This window comes from Aquarana catesbeiana, linkage group LG04 (assembly GCF_042186555.1).
Source record: "Aquarana catesbeiana isolate 2022-GZ linkage group LG04, ASM4218655v1, whole genome shotgun sequence".
Taxonomy (NCBI): domain Eukaryota; kingdom Metazoa; phylum Chordata; class Amphibia; order Anura; family Ranidae; genus Aquarana; species Aquarana catesbeiana.
This window is the reverse complement of record NC_133327.1, coordinates 241,476,248-241,495,210: the sequence shown is the minus strand read 5'-3', so window position 1 is coordinate 241,495,210 and position 18,963 is coordinate 241,476,248. Positions and strand designations below refer to the sequence as shown.

Here is an 18,963-nt window from a genome sequence, read left to right as displayed (position 1 = left end):
TTACCCCTCCACCTACGATCACCTGGGCCGAGGAACGCCATCCATACACACACACACCGGACTTGACAGCAGATAATGGTCGCCTGAAACATTAGGCAAACAGACCGTGCGCACATAGATGAACCGATCCAATCTTCAGCGCTACTCTGCTATACACTCCATACCCTGCTTAACAGTCATGGCGTATCGGAGGAATCTTTGGCACTCGGCATCATCGATCGTAGGGAGGTTTATCTTCAGGTAGGAGAACCAACACCTGGTCCTACGGAGGAGGACAAAAAAGGAACATGGATAGCAGCCTAGAGCAAAGATTTATGGGAGAGGGGGTCCTATTGGGTAGTTATGGAGGCGGAGCCTACCCACACGTATGCTGCCATGGAGCCTGTCAGGAAAAGAAAATTACGGTAAGTATGAAAACATTTTCTGTTTTCCTGGTGCCTCCATGGCAGCATACCTGTGACAAATAACTAGCTGAAATGGGTGGGATGATGCATAGTAAAAGATTTATTTGAAAAATAATTTAAAATAGGCAAATGCCGGCCTGATAGCCTGTCTGCCAGTTTCTACAGATGAGAAAGCTGCCGGGTCTACTCTGTAATGTCTTGAAAACGCATGTTGGGATGACCATGATGCTACCCTTTAGATCGTTTTGATGGATATGTCTGCTCTGGCCGTCCAAGAAGCAGAAAACAACTGGGTGGCATACAGTCCAATTGAAGAGGGGATTCCAGTTCCCTATCCCTGTACACCTTCTTAACCAACTTGATTATCCATGAAACTATTGTACTAGAGCAGGGATCTGCAAACTATGGCTCCCCAGCTGCCGCAGAACCACATGTCCCATGAGGTATTGTAAATCTCTGATATTCACAGACATGACTAGGCATGATGGATACTGCTGTTCCGGAATGGCCGGGGGGCCCCAGATGATGCTTCTTTGCCCTTGTCTTGTTTTTTTTTTTTGGAGTATTACAAATAGGTTAGATGAAAGTCTGAAGGGAGTTGTAGCTTGAAGATAGTGTCTTAGTACGGAAGTAATGTCATCTTCTTTTGAAGGTAAAAATTGGATCTGAAAAGATTGGCAGGGCCCAAGGCTCAGAGATAGTAGAGGAAGAACTTAGGGATGAATTAATGTACCGTTCTAAGTTCCACTCTAGCCGAGTACAAAAAATAATACTATTGTCTTCTGATCCCAGAGCCTGAAGTTCTGAGCCCGATGCCATCGCCACAAAGAAAAATAGATTCCAAGTGAGATTCCACAAGGATGCTGAATCAGATGGGGCAAAAGGCTGTTTGGATAAGGGCTCCAGAGTGATAGAGAGATCCTAAGTGGGAAAGATTTGTTTTAATGGGTGGGCTTATCTTCTTGACTGTCTTGAAGAATTTGATTATTAGGCCCCTTTCACACTGGGGCGGTGGGGGCGTCGGCGGTAAAACAGCGCTATTTTTAGCGCTGTTTTACCGTCGTTTTTGCGGCTGTATTCGGCCAATAGCGGTGCAGTTTTAACCCCCGCTGGCAGCCGAAAAAGGGTTAAAACCGCTCGTACAGCGTGGCTATAGTCGCAGTATTGCCGCGGTTTTGCCGCGCTGTCCCATTGATTTCAATGGGCAGGAGCGGTTTAGGAGCAGTGAACACACCGCTCCTTCACCGCTCCAAAGATGCGGCTCGCAGGACTTTTTTTACCGTCCTGCCAGCGCACCGCTTCAGTGTGAAAGCCCTCGGGCTTTCACACTGAACAAACAGCGGAGGCTGTTTAGGGGCGGTTTGCAGGTGGTATTTTTAGCGCAATAACGCCTGCAAACCGCCCCAGTGTGAAAGGGGCCTAAAAGGATCTTCGGTCCATCTCTTGTTGTCACAGCAGAGATTGCCACCAGCTGTACCTTTAAATTGCTTAATCCTAATCTTAAATCAAGGTCTGCTTGCAGGAAGTCAAGGAGTTGGGAGGAAGAGGGTACATCAGGAATAAAGTTTTGCTGTTTGCGAAAGATCTAAACTTATTCCAAACCTTGTCACATGTATTGTTTATTGAAGGCTCCTGTGCTTTGAGCAGAGCTGAAACAACTCTGGATGAATATCCTAATGATTACGGCTCGGTTTCCACTAGTATGAGTTTTCATGCGACTTGGGACTGCCAAGTCGCATGACAAGTCTTACCCCATGATTTCCAATGAGTACCGTTCATATCTGTGCGACTTCAAAGTAGTTACTGCACTACTTTGGTCCCACTTTGATGCGACTTGAGGTCCATAAACCTCAAGAATACACAGGCATTGCTTTAAGTTGTGGCAAAAAAATTGCAGTAAAATCGCCGCAAAATCGCGCAACTTTGGGGTTGCAATAGTGGAAACCGAGCCTTAAGCCTCTGTTTTAACATCCTAATGTGAGAAGGTTCAATCAGTGAGGATTCTGATGGGTGTGATGCCTCGAGACAGAAAGGTATCAGAGGAATATTTACTGGAGGCTGCACACTAAAAAATATTGCCCTAGGGAATCATGGGTCTCCCTGCAAATATGGCAGGACTGTTATCACCATTTATTGTTGATATTGCAAGTCTCGAGAGAATTTTCAAGGTAGGAGGCCGGAGGAGGCCTCAATTAGATTGCATGCCCAAGGACTTGATAGGACATCTATTGCTTTTGCCCAAGGGTGGGGTGGATGTGAAATAAACCTCCGCAGCTTTATATTGCTTGCTGTAGCAAAAGGATGCAGTTCAGGAAAGGTCCACTGGCCCACAATCCAACTGGATAACTTCGGTTGTAGGGACCATTTGTTGGGATCCAGGAATCCTTGGGATAGGTGATCGGCGTTTGTGTTTAAGTGGGCTGGAAGATAAACTACTCTTAGGTCCTTCAGATTCCCCTCTGCCCAAATGAAGATGGGTTCCACTTCCCTTCCCAACTGTTGTTGGTTCCGCCTTGGTGCTGTACATATGATATTGCAGCTCTATTGTTTATCCAAATCAGAACTGATGTGTCCTTGATCTGAGAGAGCAAATGCTGTTGATGCGAGATAAGCCAGGATATTTGCGATGATGTTTGCCGCATTGAACACCCATCTCTCTTGAACCAACATTGGTTGCAATGTGCCTCCTAGCCTATTGCATTGGCGTCTGTGGTAACTGTGGTCCAGAAGACATGCCTTAACCACTTCAGCCATGGAATATTTTACCCCCTTCCTGACCAGAGCAATTTTTGCGATTCGGCACTGCGTCGCTTTAACTGACAATTGCGCAGTCGTGCAATGTTGCACCCAAACAAAATTGAGGTCCTTTTTTCCCACAAATAGAGCTTTCTTTTGGTGGTATTTGATCACCTCTGCAGTTTTTATTTTTTGCACTATAAACAAAAAAAGAGCGACAATTTTGAAAAAAAAACGCAATATTTTTTACTTTTTGCTATAATAAACATCCCCCAAAAATATCTAAAAAAACATTTTTTTCCCCAGTTTAGGCTGATATGTATTCTTCTACATATTTTTGGTAAAAAAAAAAAAACGCAATAAGCGTATATTGATTGGTTTGCGCAAAAGTTATAACGTCTACGAAATAGGGGATAGTTTTATGGCTTTTTTATTATTATTTTTTTTTTTTACTAGTAATAGCGGCGATCTGCGATTTTTTTTATCAGACTGTGACATTATGGCGGGCACGTCGGACAATTTTGACACATTTTTGGGACCATTGGCATTTTTACAGCGATCAATGCTATAAAATTGCATTGATTACTGTAAAAATGTCACTGGCAATGAAAGGGTTAACCACTAGGGGGCAGTGAAGGGGTTAAGTGTGTCCTAGTGTGTGTTCTAACTGAAGGGGGGATGGGACTGTGCATGGGGAGATGACAGATTGCTGTTCATACTCTGTATGAACAGACGATCTGTCTGTTCTCCCCTCAGAGAACCGGAAACTGTGTGTTCTCGGTGTGCCCCGAGCAATCGCGGGAGCCCGGCAGTGATCGTGACTGCCAGGCACTCGCATTGGCTCTGTGGGCAAGCAGGGGGCACGCATCTATGATACTGACGTAACATGACGGTGATTTGCGCAGCCGAGCCATGTTGCTGCAGTACAACTGTGGTGGCTGGTCGGCATGCGGTTAATGGACGTGGCTTTACAAGCATCTCCCTCTTTGTCCACTAGTGCAGAGCCCTGTGCATCAAACTTGTTTGATAGATGGACTGGGATAGACGGTTTGCTCCATTGCTTCAGGAATTCTAGCTAAAAGGTGCTTTGGATTTATGTGTCCATTATTAAGTTGAGTTAGCTTGAGGCTGTTATGTAGGACCATGTCCTCACTCTCCTTACTTGAATGGTCGCCCGAAGTTTCTGAGATGGCGGGGACCCTGTCCCTTTTGCGGTGTTGAATAAGGCGCCTAAACTGGAAAAAAGATGACTCGTTTGATGATTTACTATCCAACCGTATCTTGATAGTGTAGGCCACAGCATTCACCTGTGTTCCACTAGCTGGGCTAGATCTTTTGATAAGAGGAGGATATTGTCTGGTTAGTGATAAGAACTGAGACCCAGTTCTCATAAAGAAGCTTGGATAGTGATCCAAGCCCCCCAGAGGGCTCTAAGGGAAGTGCAGGGTCCGAAGGGGAGACTCTGGAATTGTAGATGGGCCTAATTGACCGAAAATCTCAGATGCTTCTAACACTTGTAGTATGGGTGGATGCAAGTAAGCATCCCTGAATCCCTGGGCACATCTAATTCTGCAGTTATGGGGAATCAAGTCCGACTTTCCTCCTGTGACGCGGGAAATGGCTTTCTGGAACCTTTCTGCAAAGGGTGATTTACCATCAAAAAAAGGGTATTTATACTAATTTTGTTTTGACACAGTGTCAGCTTTCCATAGTTCTGACCACAATACCCATATGGCTATCACAAGTAGTGACGTTGATCTTGCAAAGTAACAAATTGTATCCATCGCTGTCTCACCGGTGAAGTCTGCTGAGAGACATAATTCGTCCAAAGCCTTGACTATATTTTCCCTAGGAAAATTTTGATGAATCACTGTTTCCATGGTTTTGGTCCATGCCCACAGGGCTTTGGATACAGATAAGGCAATTGCTGACTCCCAGGCATTTATCCGCCATTTGGTAAGCTCCTTTAAGTTGGGGTCTATTCATTTGTCTAAAGGATTCTCAATTGAGTCTAAATTATCGATTGGTGAGATGAAATTCTTTGTTATACAAACCACAGCAACATCTACCTCCGACAGACCGTCTGGCTTTGCAGAATCTTGTTCCGACCGTGGATAAAGTTTTCCTAGGCAGTTAAGAGGAAAAAACATTTTTTAAATGTTTTTCTTTCCTTTTCAACAATGTCTCTGATATCATCCATCAGAGTAATCCTATGTTTCCACTATTGCGACCTGAAAGTCGCGCGATTTTGATGCGACTTGAAAAAATGCCTGTGTATTCTTGAGGCCTATGGACCTCAAGTCGCATCAAAGTGGGACCAAAGTAGTGCAGGCACTACTTTGAAGTCGCTGCGACTTGAAATCGCACAGATATAAATGGTACTCATTGGAAATCATGGGGTACAACTTGTCATGCGACTTTGCAGTCCCAAGTTGCATGACAAGTCGCACTAGTGGAAACCAATCCGAAAGAAGGAAACCTGTTTCTTTAGAAATGGGAAGTACATCTTTTGACTACTCAGATGTAATGTCGGCTTTCTTCCAGCCAATAGCTGGCTTTACAGCCTGGACATAGGGCTGAACTAGGAAAAAGTTGAAGTCCGAGGGCCGAGTTTTTGTGAGGTATCCTCAGATGGCCCACCATCATCCAGATGTCTAAGTGGGATACTTGCTGCGTGGTGAAAGGAGTCTCTCGAGGAAGGTCCAGGAAGAATTAACTTCTCTGGAGGAGATTGAGCTAATTGCTGCAATGGAACTGCTTTTGCTCTTTCCGCTATGTATCCCATGCCCATCTTTTGAGTAGGACAGCTTACCTGTTAACCCTCTGACTCCCTGTCTGCTGCATAGACTCTAAAACAGCTTTTGCTGACCAATTGGCTGGTAATGGATGACCCCACATGCTCAGCATTTAGGCATTTGAGAGCTGGTGACTGTGAAGAACTATGTCTATTCACGGATTCCCTCTCCGCTCGCATAGTATCCTGATCTGGTTGGGGCCTTCATAGGTTTGTTTATGTCTCCTTGATGTCAGCTTGGACTTCTGGCGTACAAGGCTGAAATACATAAACGTACCAGCATAAGTGCTCTCTTTTTCTTTTTTTTTTTAACTCACCTGGATGACGGTCCCTATGTTAAATGTTGGAGAGGGTCTTGTTTGGTTGGCGTACTGCTTATTTTAGGCAACAGACAGAAATAGCAGCTAGAGAAAGATAAAGGAGTTAGCGACTGGTATTTCAGCTGGAGCAAGGAAACTATTCCTGAGTAAAGAAAAAGAAAGAAATTACATTTACCGTTGGCAAAAAACAGGGTCCCCTCCAGGAGCTCCCCGCATAGGTAACAGGCTGCCATGCTGAAAGCCCCCAGTAATAAACAATGGAGAGGGGAGGGACATCTGTGGAAGAAACAAGACTCTAAAAAATTATTTTGACAAACAAGGGCAAAAAATTTAAAATGTGCCCCTATTCCAGATGGCCACCACAACCTCAGGCCAGACAGCGCATGCGTGGCCGGCGGCACTAGGACCTATGCGGCCCGCCCAACTCAGCCTGGCCCACCGAGCTGGCGCCTGACGTCCGCGCATGCGCAAAACAGGTAGGAAGACGCTGAGGGGCTCAGAAAATCCACTGCGAGGTGCGCGCCACCCACTATAGTAACCAGGTATGAAGGTACAATATCACAAGGAGGGGAAGGTGGTGGGGGAGGAAGAAAGCGAAAAAGAGAGAGAGGAACTCAAGGAAAGGAAAGCGAGAAAGAATGGTTGACAGGAGGGAGAAATGGAAGGATAAGGCTAAGTGAAAAATAGATATAGCTGCTTTCTCTGCTGCAGGCTTGAGCAAATGCCAGTATATAAATGCAGATGGGAGCTCTTAGTTAAAAGACAACTTCTGTCCCAAAAGACCCATAGAAGGGACTCCCTATCTTATCAACGCATTTAGCTGCCCAAGAATAGGGACTGCACCTGGGAGAGGCTTGAACCCAGCTGGAAGCTGCTGACTGCGGAGGTAAGGGACGTTCGACCACCATTCACTGACCATGAGGAAAAAAAAGGAGAATGGTGGCAGTGCATTAATCCTTTTCTTTTATAATATTCACTGGTCCTGTGGGAGGAGACAAGGCGGAGCTTGTCACAGGTATGCTGCCATGGAGGCACCAGGAAAACACTGATAACTGTCTATGTGTGCATGGACACATAAGATAACATGCTGGGGAGTTTACTGGCTGTAGAAAAAAATGCCTGAAGCCAAAAACAGCAGCTGTAAAAATGAGGCCTACATATACTGCCAGATTTTCGACCACAGGTCCATAGGAATGCATGGACCTTCCGATCGGGCCCGCCTGCAAAACTGGCAAAAGTGTCAAAGGGCCCTTAAAAGGAAAACTATAATGGATTTGGATCAGTATTATAAGTATTATTACTGTCTTTTTAACCGTTATACCATACACATACAGTATATACATACATACAAACACACACAATGTTTGACAAATAAACATTGTAATATATGACAAACGATACCCAGAGAAGATGTTGAAACCTTCGACAGAGCTGTAAGGCGTGAGCGGTGGGATAAGTCATTGCTGTTTAGTCAGGTAATAGTTCATGCTGACCTGACTTAAGACAAAAAAGAAAAATACATTTTACATTTTTATTTTTTAAGCCCTGAGATAAGAAAATGTATACAAAACCATTCATTTTAACACAACACAAGTCAACATGCAATAACATACTTTTAAGTTGGAACAACCAAATAACATGTAGTAATCTACCACCCATTTTGACACAAAAAGAGTTATTTACTAAAGGCAACTCCACTTTACACTACAAGTGCAAACTACAAGTGCAAAGTGCACTTGAAATTGCACTGAAAGTGCACTTGGAAGTGCAGTCGCTGTAGATCCGAGGGGGACATGCAAGGAAAATAAAAAACAGCATTTTAGCTTGCACATGATTGGGTGATAAAATCAGCAGAGCTTCCCCTCATTTCAGATCTACCCCTCAGATTTATAGCGGCTGCACTTCCAAGTGCACTTTCAATGCAATTTCAAGTGTACTTTGCACTTGTAGTTTGCACTTGTAGTGCAAAGTGGATTTGCCTTTCGTAAATAACCCCCATAGGACTTATAAAACAGGGAAGGTTGAAGGTTTTTCCCACAATAAGTTAGAGTTAGAACATACATACGGTACAAAGTTTTGCTGGAACAAATATGGAAAGGATTTTTTTTTGTGGAATGTCATTAACAAATATGTATATGTTAATAAATAAAGACATTGGGTTTTATTTACTAAAACCGGAGTGCACAATCTGGTGTAGCTCTGCATAGAAACCAATCGGCTTCTAGGTTTTATTGTCAAAGCTTAATTGAACAAGCTGAAGTTAGAAGCTGATTGGCTGCCATGCACAGCTGCAACCAGGTTCTGAGTGCTCCAGTTTTAGTAAATCTCCCCCATATCCCTACAGAGCTAATATTTTGGTTTGGCGTGGTTGCTGGCAAGTGTAACCAAACCTGGCTTCCTACATTTCATGGGGCTTCACTTCAATTTCCAATTTTCCAAACTGGCGTATGGAAGTAAATAAAGTAGAATAAATAACTGGTGACTCTTTTGCTAAAGCCTTTCCGCCTTGGGGTTAGGAAATATTACAAATAGGATTGGGAGGAGTTGGCCTTTAAAGATATTTAAAAAAAAAAAAAAAAACCTTCTTCCCATTTCCTTGTTCCTTTTAGTATCCACTATCATGTGATGCCACAATTCATGTTACAGACAAGAGGATTAATGTTCATTCAGCTCCTGAATGTATAGAACAAGAACAGGTAAGTGGTTTTCCTTTAGAGTGGAAAAATGGTAATTTGTAAAATAAAAAGCAAATGTAAATAGAAATATTGCACCTCTTATTTTGTTTTTACTTTAAAATAGGGAAACTCTAACTGAGTAACATTTGCTAAAGCACAGGGTATCATAAAATATACACCTTTTAATAAGATGCAGTTTTCATCTTTTTTTTTTTACTTTTTTTTTGCATCTCAGTGTTACTAATCTCCTCTGGCCTGTTTAGCCACTTCCTATATACAGGCTGCAGATCACTGCTCTGGAGTGGATTTTAATGAATATGATGGTGAACCATACATGCACAATGTGGGATGGTTGAGCTGCTGTGTTGTAGTCTCAACCATGGGTGCATGTGACAGGGTGACAATGAGGAATTGCAATTGGGAGGCACTAGGTAGCAGGCCCGGACTGGCCATAGGGCAGACCGAGCATTTGCCCGGTGGGCCGGGGCCGCCCATTCCATGGCCTGTTGATGATCAATGTTTTTGTGATCTTCTATTGTCCAATTTTGGTGAGCCTTTGTGAATTGTAGCCTCAGTTTTTTGTTTTCTGTTTTTAGCTGACAGCAGTGGCACCCAGTGTGGTCTTCTGCTGCTGTAGCCCATCTGCTTCAAGGTTCAATGTGTTTTGAGTTCAGAGATGGTATTCTGCATACCTTGTAACGAGTGGTTATTTGAGTTACTGTTGCCTTTCTATCATCTCGAACCTGTCTGCTCATTCTCCTCTGACCTCCGACATCAACAAGGCATTTTAGTCCACGCAACTGCCGTTCACTGGAGATTTTTTCGGACCATTCTCTGTAAACCCTAGAGATGGTTGTGAGTGAAAATCCCAGTAGATCAGCAATTTTTGAAATACTCAGACCAGTCTGTCTGGTACCAACAACCATGCCACGTTCAAAGTCACTTAAATCCCCTTTCTTCCCCATTCTGATGCTCGGTTTGAACCTCAGAAAGTCGTCTTCACCACGTCTAGATGAATAAATGCATTGAGTTGCTGCCATGTGATTGGCTGATTAGCAATTTGTGTTACCAAGCAATTGAACAGGTGTACTTAATAAAGTGGTGTATATAATAGAGTGTATATATAATAATGTATAAATGATTGAAAACCACTTATGAAATTGCATTAACATGATAGAGCATATGTGAGATTGATTTGATGAATGAAGGAAACTTGACATGAGAGAAGCAATTGAGTCCTACTTCTGCGTAGGTTGGTTGGCTGTCCTGCTCACCCTTTTGCTTTATAGGTATACTAAAAGCAAAACTTTTTTTTAGTTTTAGATGGAGTGGAGAGGGATTAGAACACCTGTCAGTTTTTATTGCTGTTGTTTGGGTTGTCCCCAAAAAAGTAATAGAGGGGAAATCTTCCAATGGGGACACTAGTTATGGTGGCCTGGGGTTCCCCAAGGAATTCCCTTAATTTGCAGGGATTTCCTCTAACTTTCTGTTTGGCTATGGGACAGGAAGTGAAGGAAAATCTCCGCAATGGGACACAGATGGCAAAAAAAAATTGGCAGGGGTTATAACCCTGCCTTGCTCTATCCCAAATGAAGAAAAAAAAAGTTTTGCCTATAGTTCTATTTTAAATCACTGACCTGGAACAAATAAAAACATAAGGACTTCTGACATTTTTCCTAGACTCCTGATCTTATTAACTTAGTAAGTAATGAAGCCAATCAGAGGCGTAACTAGAACCTTCAGGGCCTCGATGCAAGAAACCATGATGGGCCCCCCTACCCCCCTTCCATCCGAGCCCCAGGCTTCAATTTTGGGGGGGGTGTCCATGGACATCCTCCCAAAACCGTGCTTCCCGCATGACTCCTGGGACGTGCATCCAGCACAATCACAGAGGCCTTTTACCATGTGATCAGCTGATCACATGTAAACAGACTTGACAGTTATCCGCAGTCCTTTCCTCCCACGCTGTGTCTGTGTTAGGAAAGGACAGCCGTTAACTGTCAAGAATGTCAGTAAATTGTTTACACTGATAATCGGTGCCTCAATCATCAGTGCCATCTATCAGTGCCCATCAATGCTGCCTGTCAGTGCTCATCAATGCCGCCTAACAGCGTCCATCAGTGCCACCTATCAGTACTCTTCAATTCTGCCCATCAAAGCCCATCAATACTGCCTGAGTTCTGCCTATCAGTGTTCCTCAGTGCCCATCAGTACCCCCTATCAGTGCCCATCAATGCCAGATATCAGTGCCTCCTATCAGTGCCCATAAATGCCTCCTATCAGTGCCCATTAGTGCCTCCTGTCAGTGCCCATCAGTGCCTTCTATCAGTGTCCATCAGTGCCTTCTATCAGTGTCCATCAGTACCTTCTATCATTGACCATTAGTGCCTCCTATCAGTGCCTTCTATCAGTGCCCATTAGTGCCTCCTGTCAGTGCCCATCAGTGCCTTCTATCAGTGTCCATCAGTGCCTTCTATCAGTGTCCATCAGTACCTTCTATCATTGACCATTAGTGCCTCCTATCAGTGCCTTCTATCAGTGCCCATCAGTGCCTTTTATCAGTGCCTCCTATCAGTGCCCATTAGTGCCTCCTATCAGTGCCCATAAATGCCTCCTATCAGTGCCCATCAGTGCCTCCTATCAGTGCCCATCAGTGCCTCCTATCAGTGCCCATCAGTGCCTCCTATCAGTGCTCATCAGTGCCTTTTATCAGTGCCCATCAGTGCCTTCTATCAGTGCTCTTCAGTGAATGCTATTAATTTCCATCAGTGCCGTCTGCCTTCTCAGGACAGCACGGCTCTGAGCGGAGATCGGTGTCTCTCATGGAACAGTAGGACAGAGACACCGGCATTAACGTTCTATTTGCCCTTCTGTCCTCTCTGGCAGGGCCGTCTTTAATATTGATTGGACCCTGGGCAAACATTTTCTTGGGCCCTCCATCCTGAGGCATACAAAAAAAATAGCAGGTAGACTCAAAATCAGTTTACTGCAGCAGATCACCCAGTGATTGCAATTGGTTGCCAGAGGTCACAGCCTATCATTACCGCTCACTGACTGGTTGCTAGAGGTTACAACACATAATTTCTGCTTGTTGATTGGTTGAAAGAAGGTCACAGCACATCATTACTGCTAACTGGTTGCTAGAGATTACAGCAGATCACTATTGTTCACTGATTGGTTGCTAGTGGTTACAGAACATCATTACCACTCACTGATTGGTTGTTAGCGATTACAGCAGATCACTATTGTTTACTGATTGGTTGCTACAGGTTATTGCACATCATTACCACTCACTGAGCAATCCCAAAAAATTGAGCAAGAAAAGCAGCACATTAATACACATACTGCAGACAGTCAGAGACTGCAGACATACTACAGGAGACGTCAGAGACTGCAGACATACTACAGGAGATGGTCAGAGACTGCAGACATACTACAGGAGACGGTCAGAGACTGCAGACATACTACAGGAGACGGTCAGAGACTGCAGACATACTACAGGAGACGGTCAGACTGCAGACATACTACAGGAGACGGTCAGACTGCAGACATACTACAGGAGACGGTCAGACTGCAGACATACTACAGGAGACTGCGGACATACTACAGGAGACGGCGGACTTACTACAGGAGACGGCAGACTTACTACAGGAGACTGCAGACATACTACAGGAGACGGTCAGACTGCAGACATACTACAGGAGACGGCGGACTTACTACAGGAGACGGCGGACTTACTACAGGAGACGGCGGACTTACTACAGGAGACGGCGGACTTACTACAGGAGACGGCGGACTTACTACAGGAGACGGTGGACATACTACAGGAGATGGTGGACATACTAAAGGAAACGGCGGACATACTACAGGAGACTACAGACATAATACAGGAGACTGTGGAAATACTACAGGAGATGGTCAGAGACGGCGGACATACTACAGGAGATGGCGGACATACTACAGGAGACAGCGGACTTACTACTGGAGACAGCGGACATACTACAGGAGACCGTCAAAGAACTTTCAGAAATGCACAGCTTTGCAGTTGTACAACAGCTCAGGGTTTAGGATAGCATTCAGGCAGTCTATGGGGGAAGGACATACCTGGCCAGCTGGGCTCTTCATACACTTTTAGGTGTCTGGGGCGGGACTCCCACTCAAATCTCCTTCTCTCCTTTTACAGCCGCTCCTTCCTGAGTACACAGACTGCATGGGGCGGGGTCAGAGCTTCAGTGGAGCTCCTGGTCCCGCCCCTCTCTGCTGGCTGGGGAATACAGGGGGGTGGGGCTCTCAGATCCTACTACGGCCGCTCCCTCCCGAGTACACAGGCTGCATAGGGTGCATCAGCGTGTCAGTGGAGCTCCTGGTCCCGCCCCTCTCTGCTGGCTGGGGAATACAGGGGGGTGGGGCTCTCAGCTCCTACTACGGCCGCTCCCTCCCGAGTACACAGGCTGCATATGGCGCATCAGCGTGTCAGTGGAGCTCCTGGTCCCACCCCTCTCTGCTGGCTGGGGAATACAGGGGGGTGGGGCTCTCAGCTCCTACTACGGCCGCTCCCTCCCGAGTACACAGGCTGCATAGGGCGCATCAGCATGTCAGTGGAGCTCCTGGCCCCACCCCCTCTCTGCTGGCTAATACAGCTCTGCTTCCCATGTCCCTGGTGCACTCTGCGGTACCATCATCGGGGCCCCAATTTGCGGACAGTTCGGGGCAAACAGGGCAGCAAAGACAAGGCCCGGGGCAGATGCCCTGTTTGCCCCGCATTAAAGATGGCCCTGCTCTCTGGCACGGGATGAGAGAGGATACACAGCTGATCTCACGGCTCCCCCTTCTCCCCCCTCCCCTCTCCTGTGTGCTCCGCGGGAAATGTGAGCTCTTTAGCTTCACACTTGACTGCCCGCGGAGCACACAGGAGAGGAGGGGGGAGAAGGGGGAGCCGTGAGATCAGCTGTGTGTCCTCTCTCATCCCGTGCCAGAGAGGACAGGTGGGCAAATAGAACGTTAATGCCGGTGCTTCTATCAGTGCTACTGTTTCATGACAGACACAATCTCCGCTCAGAGCCGTGAATAGCAACCCCGCTGGGCCCCCCGACAGTGGCGGAATGTGCAAGTGTGACTGTTGCGACCCTGGTAATTCCGCCACTGAAGCCAATGGATCAGCGTAATATGTGGGCTACTAAAAATCTGTGTAATGGAGGATAGCAATTGGAGCTCATATGTTTCTACAGTGGGGCTGGGAGGTTTACTTCAGTGTGTATGTAAGCCCTAGCATTGAACTTTGCTTCTTTCCTCTCTTTTGGTCTGTTAAATATAACATTGAAAGTATTTTGTTATATCTTTTTGATATAAAAAAATTAACTTGCCTGAGCTGCACTGAAATCCCAAGCAGTGTTATCAGCCTTGCCCAGTTCACTTTTTTTAACTACAGAACACTTTCTTTTTATGATATGGGGATGAGTTTTAGACAAATACTCCTGCCTGCAAATTAAATAAAAAAAGTTTATTTCTTAACTGGTAAAGTGCAAAATTACTATTGTGGTATCTGTATATATTATATGAAATGTATTAACAAAAGTGGACTTAAGCTATAATTATTAAAAAGTAAATGCATTTGACAAAAAAGATATGAAAATTGAAAGAATCTATTTGTGTAGAAAAGTTTAAAGAATGAATATAAAAAGTTGAAAAAAAAACTCTATAGTTTAGCTGTATGGTGCCAATGGCACTGCAGGGAACTCACATACTGAAAATGAGTGAAGAATATAATAAAGGTTTCATTTCACATTTAGCAGTTACCTATGTACAGCAGACCCCAAGATCAGCCAACTTGCAGAGTCTGGTACTGTCTGAACCCTCCCATAGACATTTTAATAGTCAGCTAATTTATAGTGGGTGCCCATAATCTCCGGTCTATGGGTAACCCCGCGTGTAAACACCATATGTTCCATACACTGCCTTGATTGATAAGTCACTTCATGTTTGTGTAGTAATATAGTATTTTGCTATGCACTTACAAATCAATCAAATATGCTATTAGGTTAAACAAGAATGAAAAACATTTAAACAAATATGCAATATGTGACTGTAATGTGTAAATTTCAAGGGACTAACTTTGCAAGCATTAAACCCATTTATGTTCTATTCAACTGAGATTTAAAGCACTTTTGGTAAAGTTTACATGGGCCACAAAGGTGTATTGGTGGAAAAACATGTGGGATTATTAATGTTATATAAATATGATATAATTATGTTGCAAAGTTTACATGGGCCACAAAGGTGTATTGGTGGAAAAACATGTGGGATTATTAATGTTTTATAAATAGGATATAATTGTGTTGCAGATACTGGTGCGCATATCTGGTCTATCTCCTCTACGCAAGAGCTATACACCTGGTAAAAGAGATGAAAACCTGAACTTCTTAAATTCTAAGATAATAAATCAGAAATCCGAAGGTAAGAAAAATAACCACCAGAAAGAACACAAACAAGAAAAGAAGGGAAAACGGGACAAAAAATCCCCTGCACGACAGCACAAACATGATCATAAAGATAAGTCTTCTTCAGAGGAGGTGGTTAAAATTGGAAATAAAGCCAATGTAAATGAAGCCACTGCAGATTCACACCAGGTTCCAGATTTGTCAAGTGCTCAACCTAATATGCCAGGTAAACAGGAAGTTGGAGAAACATTAATGTTAGAGCTTCCTGCTGTGCCAAAATGTCCTGGCAAGATATGGCAACCATTAAGTTTGACTACAACAGCCAAAGGTTTAACCGATGATGATCTTGCATTTGCTATTTCTGATTTCAAACCTCTGCCAGAAAAAGAAGATGAACAGAGCAAACCTTACACAATCCCAAAACAAATTTCAGTCATGAAAGATGAAGACCTGTTGATATGATTCATAACAAAAGCAAATACATTCAGAGATGATGTTGTTCAATTGAAACATCTAAAATCATGTTAACCAATATTTGTTGATGTAATGTATTGTAAAGAAGGTTGTCTTATACATCACAATAAAAACTTGGAATATGCTTTGAGAATACAGTAATTTCAAATCTTTGTTTGCTGTTGAAAACAAAGATAATGTAAAGTCTAAGTGCAATGGTAAGATTGGTAAATCTATAAATCTGAAATAAATTCTACTTTTGTCTCTTCCTGAATTAAGCTAATCTACTACAACTCTGATAAAAATAACAGTGATAGGTAATAGTAGTAGTCATAGGTGTCTGCAGCCTATTACATTAGGGTGTGCACCCCAAAGCTCAAACACGCATGCACGCGCATTTTAGGCAGGTGTGAAGAAATGCTGTGCAGTAAGAATGCTTTCAAAACTTTTATTATTGTTGTTTATTTGTATTATTTAAAAAAAAGGAATGTGAGCGAACAGAAGAAAAATCGAAATCTAATCAATATTTGGTGTGGCTATCCTTTCGCTTCAAACCATCAATTCTTACTAGAGATGGGCTAAACACTCCCCCCAGTTTGTTTGCACCAGAACTCTCGAACATCGCAAAAGCCCATTGTGGAGGCTTATATAGTCAGGTCCATAAATATTGGGGCATCGACACAATTCTAATCTTTTTGGCTCTATACACCACCACAATAAATTTGAAATGAAATGAACAAGATGTGCTTTAACTGCAGACTTTCAGCTTTAATTTGAGGGTATTTACATCCAAATCAGGTGAACGGCGTAGGAATTACAACAGTTTGTATATGTGCCTCCCACTTTTTAAGGGTCCAAAAGTCATGGGACAATTGGCTGCTCAGCTGTTCCATGGCCAGGTGTGTGTTATTCCCTCATTATCCCATTTACAAGGAGCAGATAAAAGGTCCAGAGTTCATTTCAAGTGTGCTATTTGCATTTGGAATCTGTTGCTGTCAACTCTCAATATGAGATCCAACGAGCTGTCACTATCAGTGAAGCAAGCCATCATTAGGCTGAAAAAACAAAACAAACCCATCAGAGAGATAGCAAAAACATTAGGTGTGGCCAAATCAATGGTTTGGAACATCCTTAAAAAGAAAGAACGCACCAGTGAGCTCAGCAACACCAAAAGACCCGGAAGACCACGGAAAACAACTGTGGTGGATGACCAAATAATTCTTTCCCTGATGAGGAAAACACTCTTCACAACAGTTGGCCAGATCAAGAACACTCTCCAGGAGGTAGGTGTATGTGTGTCAAAGTCAACAATCAAGAGAAGACTTCACCAGAGTGAATACAGAGGGTTCACCACAAGATGTAAACCATTGGTGAGCCTCAAAAACAGGAAGGCCAGATTATAGTTTGCCAAACAACATCTAAAATAGCCTTCACAGTTCTGGAACAACATCCTATGGACAGATGAGACCAAGATCAACTTGTACCAGAGTGATGGGAAGAGAAGAGTATGGAGAAGGAAAGGAACTGCTCATGATCCAAAGCATACCACCTCATCAGTGAAGCATGGTGGTGGTAGTTTCATGGCGTGGGCACGTATGGCTGCCAATGGAACTGGTTCTCTTGTATTTATTGATAGTGTGACTGCTGACAAAAGCAGCAGGATGAATTCTGAAGTGTTTCGGGCAATATTATCTGCTCATAATCAGCAAAATGCTTCAGAACTCATTGGACGGTGCTTCACAGTGCAGATGGACAATCACCCGAAGCATACTGCGAAAGCAACCAAAGAGTTTTTTAAGGGAAAGAAGTGGAATGTTATGCAATGGCCAAGTCAATCACCTGACCTTGAATCCGATTGAGCATGCATTTCACTTGCTGAAGACAAAACTGAAGGGAAAATGCCCCAAGAACGAGCAGAAACTGAAGACAGTTGCAGTAGAGGCCTGGCAGAGGATCACCAGGGATGAAACCCAGCATCTGGTGATGTCTATGCGTTCCAGACTTCAGGCTGTAATTGACTGCAAAGGATTTGCAACCAAGTATTAAAAAGTGAAAGTTTGATGGATGATTGTTAATCTGTCCCATTACCTTTGGTCCCTTAAAAAGTGGCAGGCACATATACAAACTGTTGTAATTCCTACACCGTTCACCTGATTTGGATGTAAATACCCTCAAATTAAAGCTGAAAGTCTGCAGTTAAAGCACATCTTGTTCATTTCATTTAAAATCCATTGTGGTGGTGTATAGAGCCAACTAGATTAGAATTGTACCGATGACCCAATATCTATGGACCTGACTGTATACAAGTTATTGGCCATAAACAGGGTATGGGGGCTAGGCTACTGCCCTGGGGGACATGTACCAATGCAAAAAAAAAGTTTTACAAAGATTAGCAGTGCTTTTAATGATGCTTAAAGTGAAACAATAAAAATGAAACATTCCTTTAAATATAGTGCCTGAGGGGTCCCCTTAGTCTGTAAAGTGGCACATCTGTACCATGTATAGAATCTACTGCAGCAAAACTGACATATATAAAGAAAAAAATTATGTTTAAATTGATTTTTTCTGTAAGCTTTCTTTATTTAGTAAACAACGGTTTGGGAAACCAGTCTGTATGATAAGGCCACAATTTAGTGCACTCAGAACAAGATCAGAGATTTTTTGGATAAATTCTGGTGTCTCTTTGGCAGGCTTTGAATGGAAATAACACATTTTTGCACCACAGTGAGCAAGCCTTATGTGAAGAAGCCAAATTTTGTTTTTAGATAAAGTCTGCTGTCTCTTTCGCAGACTTTGGATAGAAGTAACAGGTGTGGAAAAATTGGGCTTTGGGTGTTGGTGGTGCCTTCACACCGTAACCCTATAGAGGTACTCTTGAAAAAAAATCTGTTTGTTTTGCATGTTTTGTTAAGAAAAATAATGTCCAACAGCAACCTCAAAAGAGAAGTTTCAAAAAAAAATTTCAAAACTAATTTGGAAATGGCTTTATTCTCTCATCTCGCCATCTTTTTCCTCCTCCTCTACTTCCCGTATATACAGTACAGTGCATTATTACACCTTATTAGAACTTCTCCAAGATGTCCAGACAATGCCTCATCAATATACTCTTCTGTATTGGCAAGCTGCATGTTCATGTAGCCACCC

General features: G+C 43.5%; 1 protein-coding gene across 1 annotated transcript in view; it reads left to right on the top strand.

Moving 5' to 3' along the window:
• Positions 1-15,965, top strand: part of KNG1 (kininogen 1) — a 108,143-nt gene extending 92,178 nt beyond the window's left edge. Inside the window, exons 9-10 of the mRNA XM_073626310.1 lie at positions 8,864-8,950; positions 15,271-15,965. Of these exons, the coding sequence (XP_073482411.1) occupies positions 8,864-8,950; positions 15,271-15,828 (645 nt within the window). The 3' untranslated portion in view covers positions 15,829-15,965. The remainder of the gene's footprint in view (positions 1-8,863; positions 8,951-15,270) is intronic.
• Positions 15,966-18,963: the final 2,998 nt, after the last annotated feature.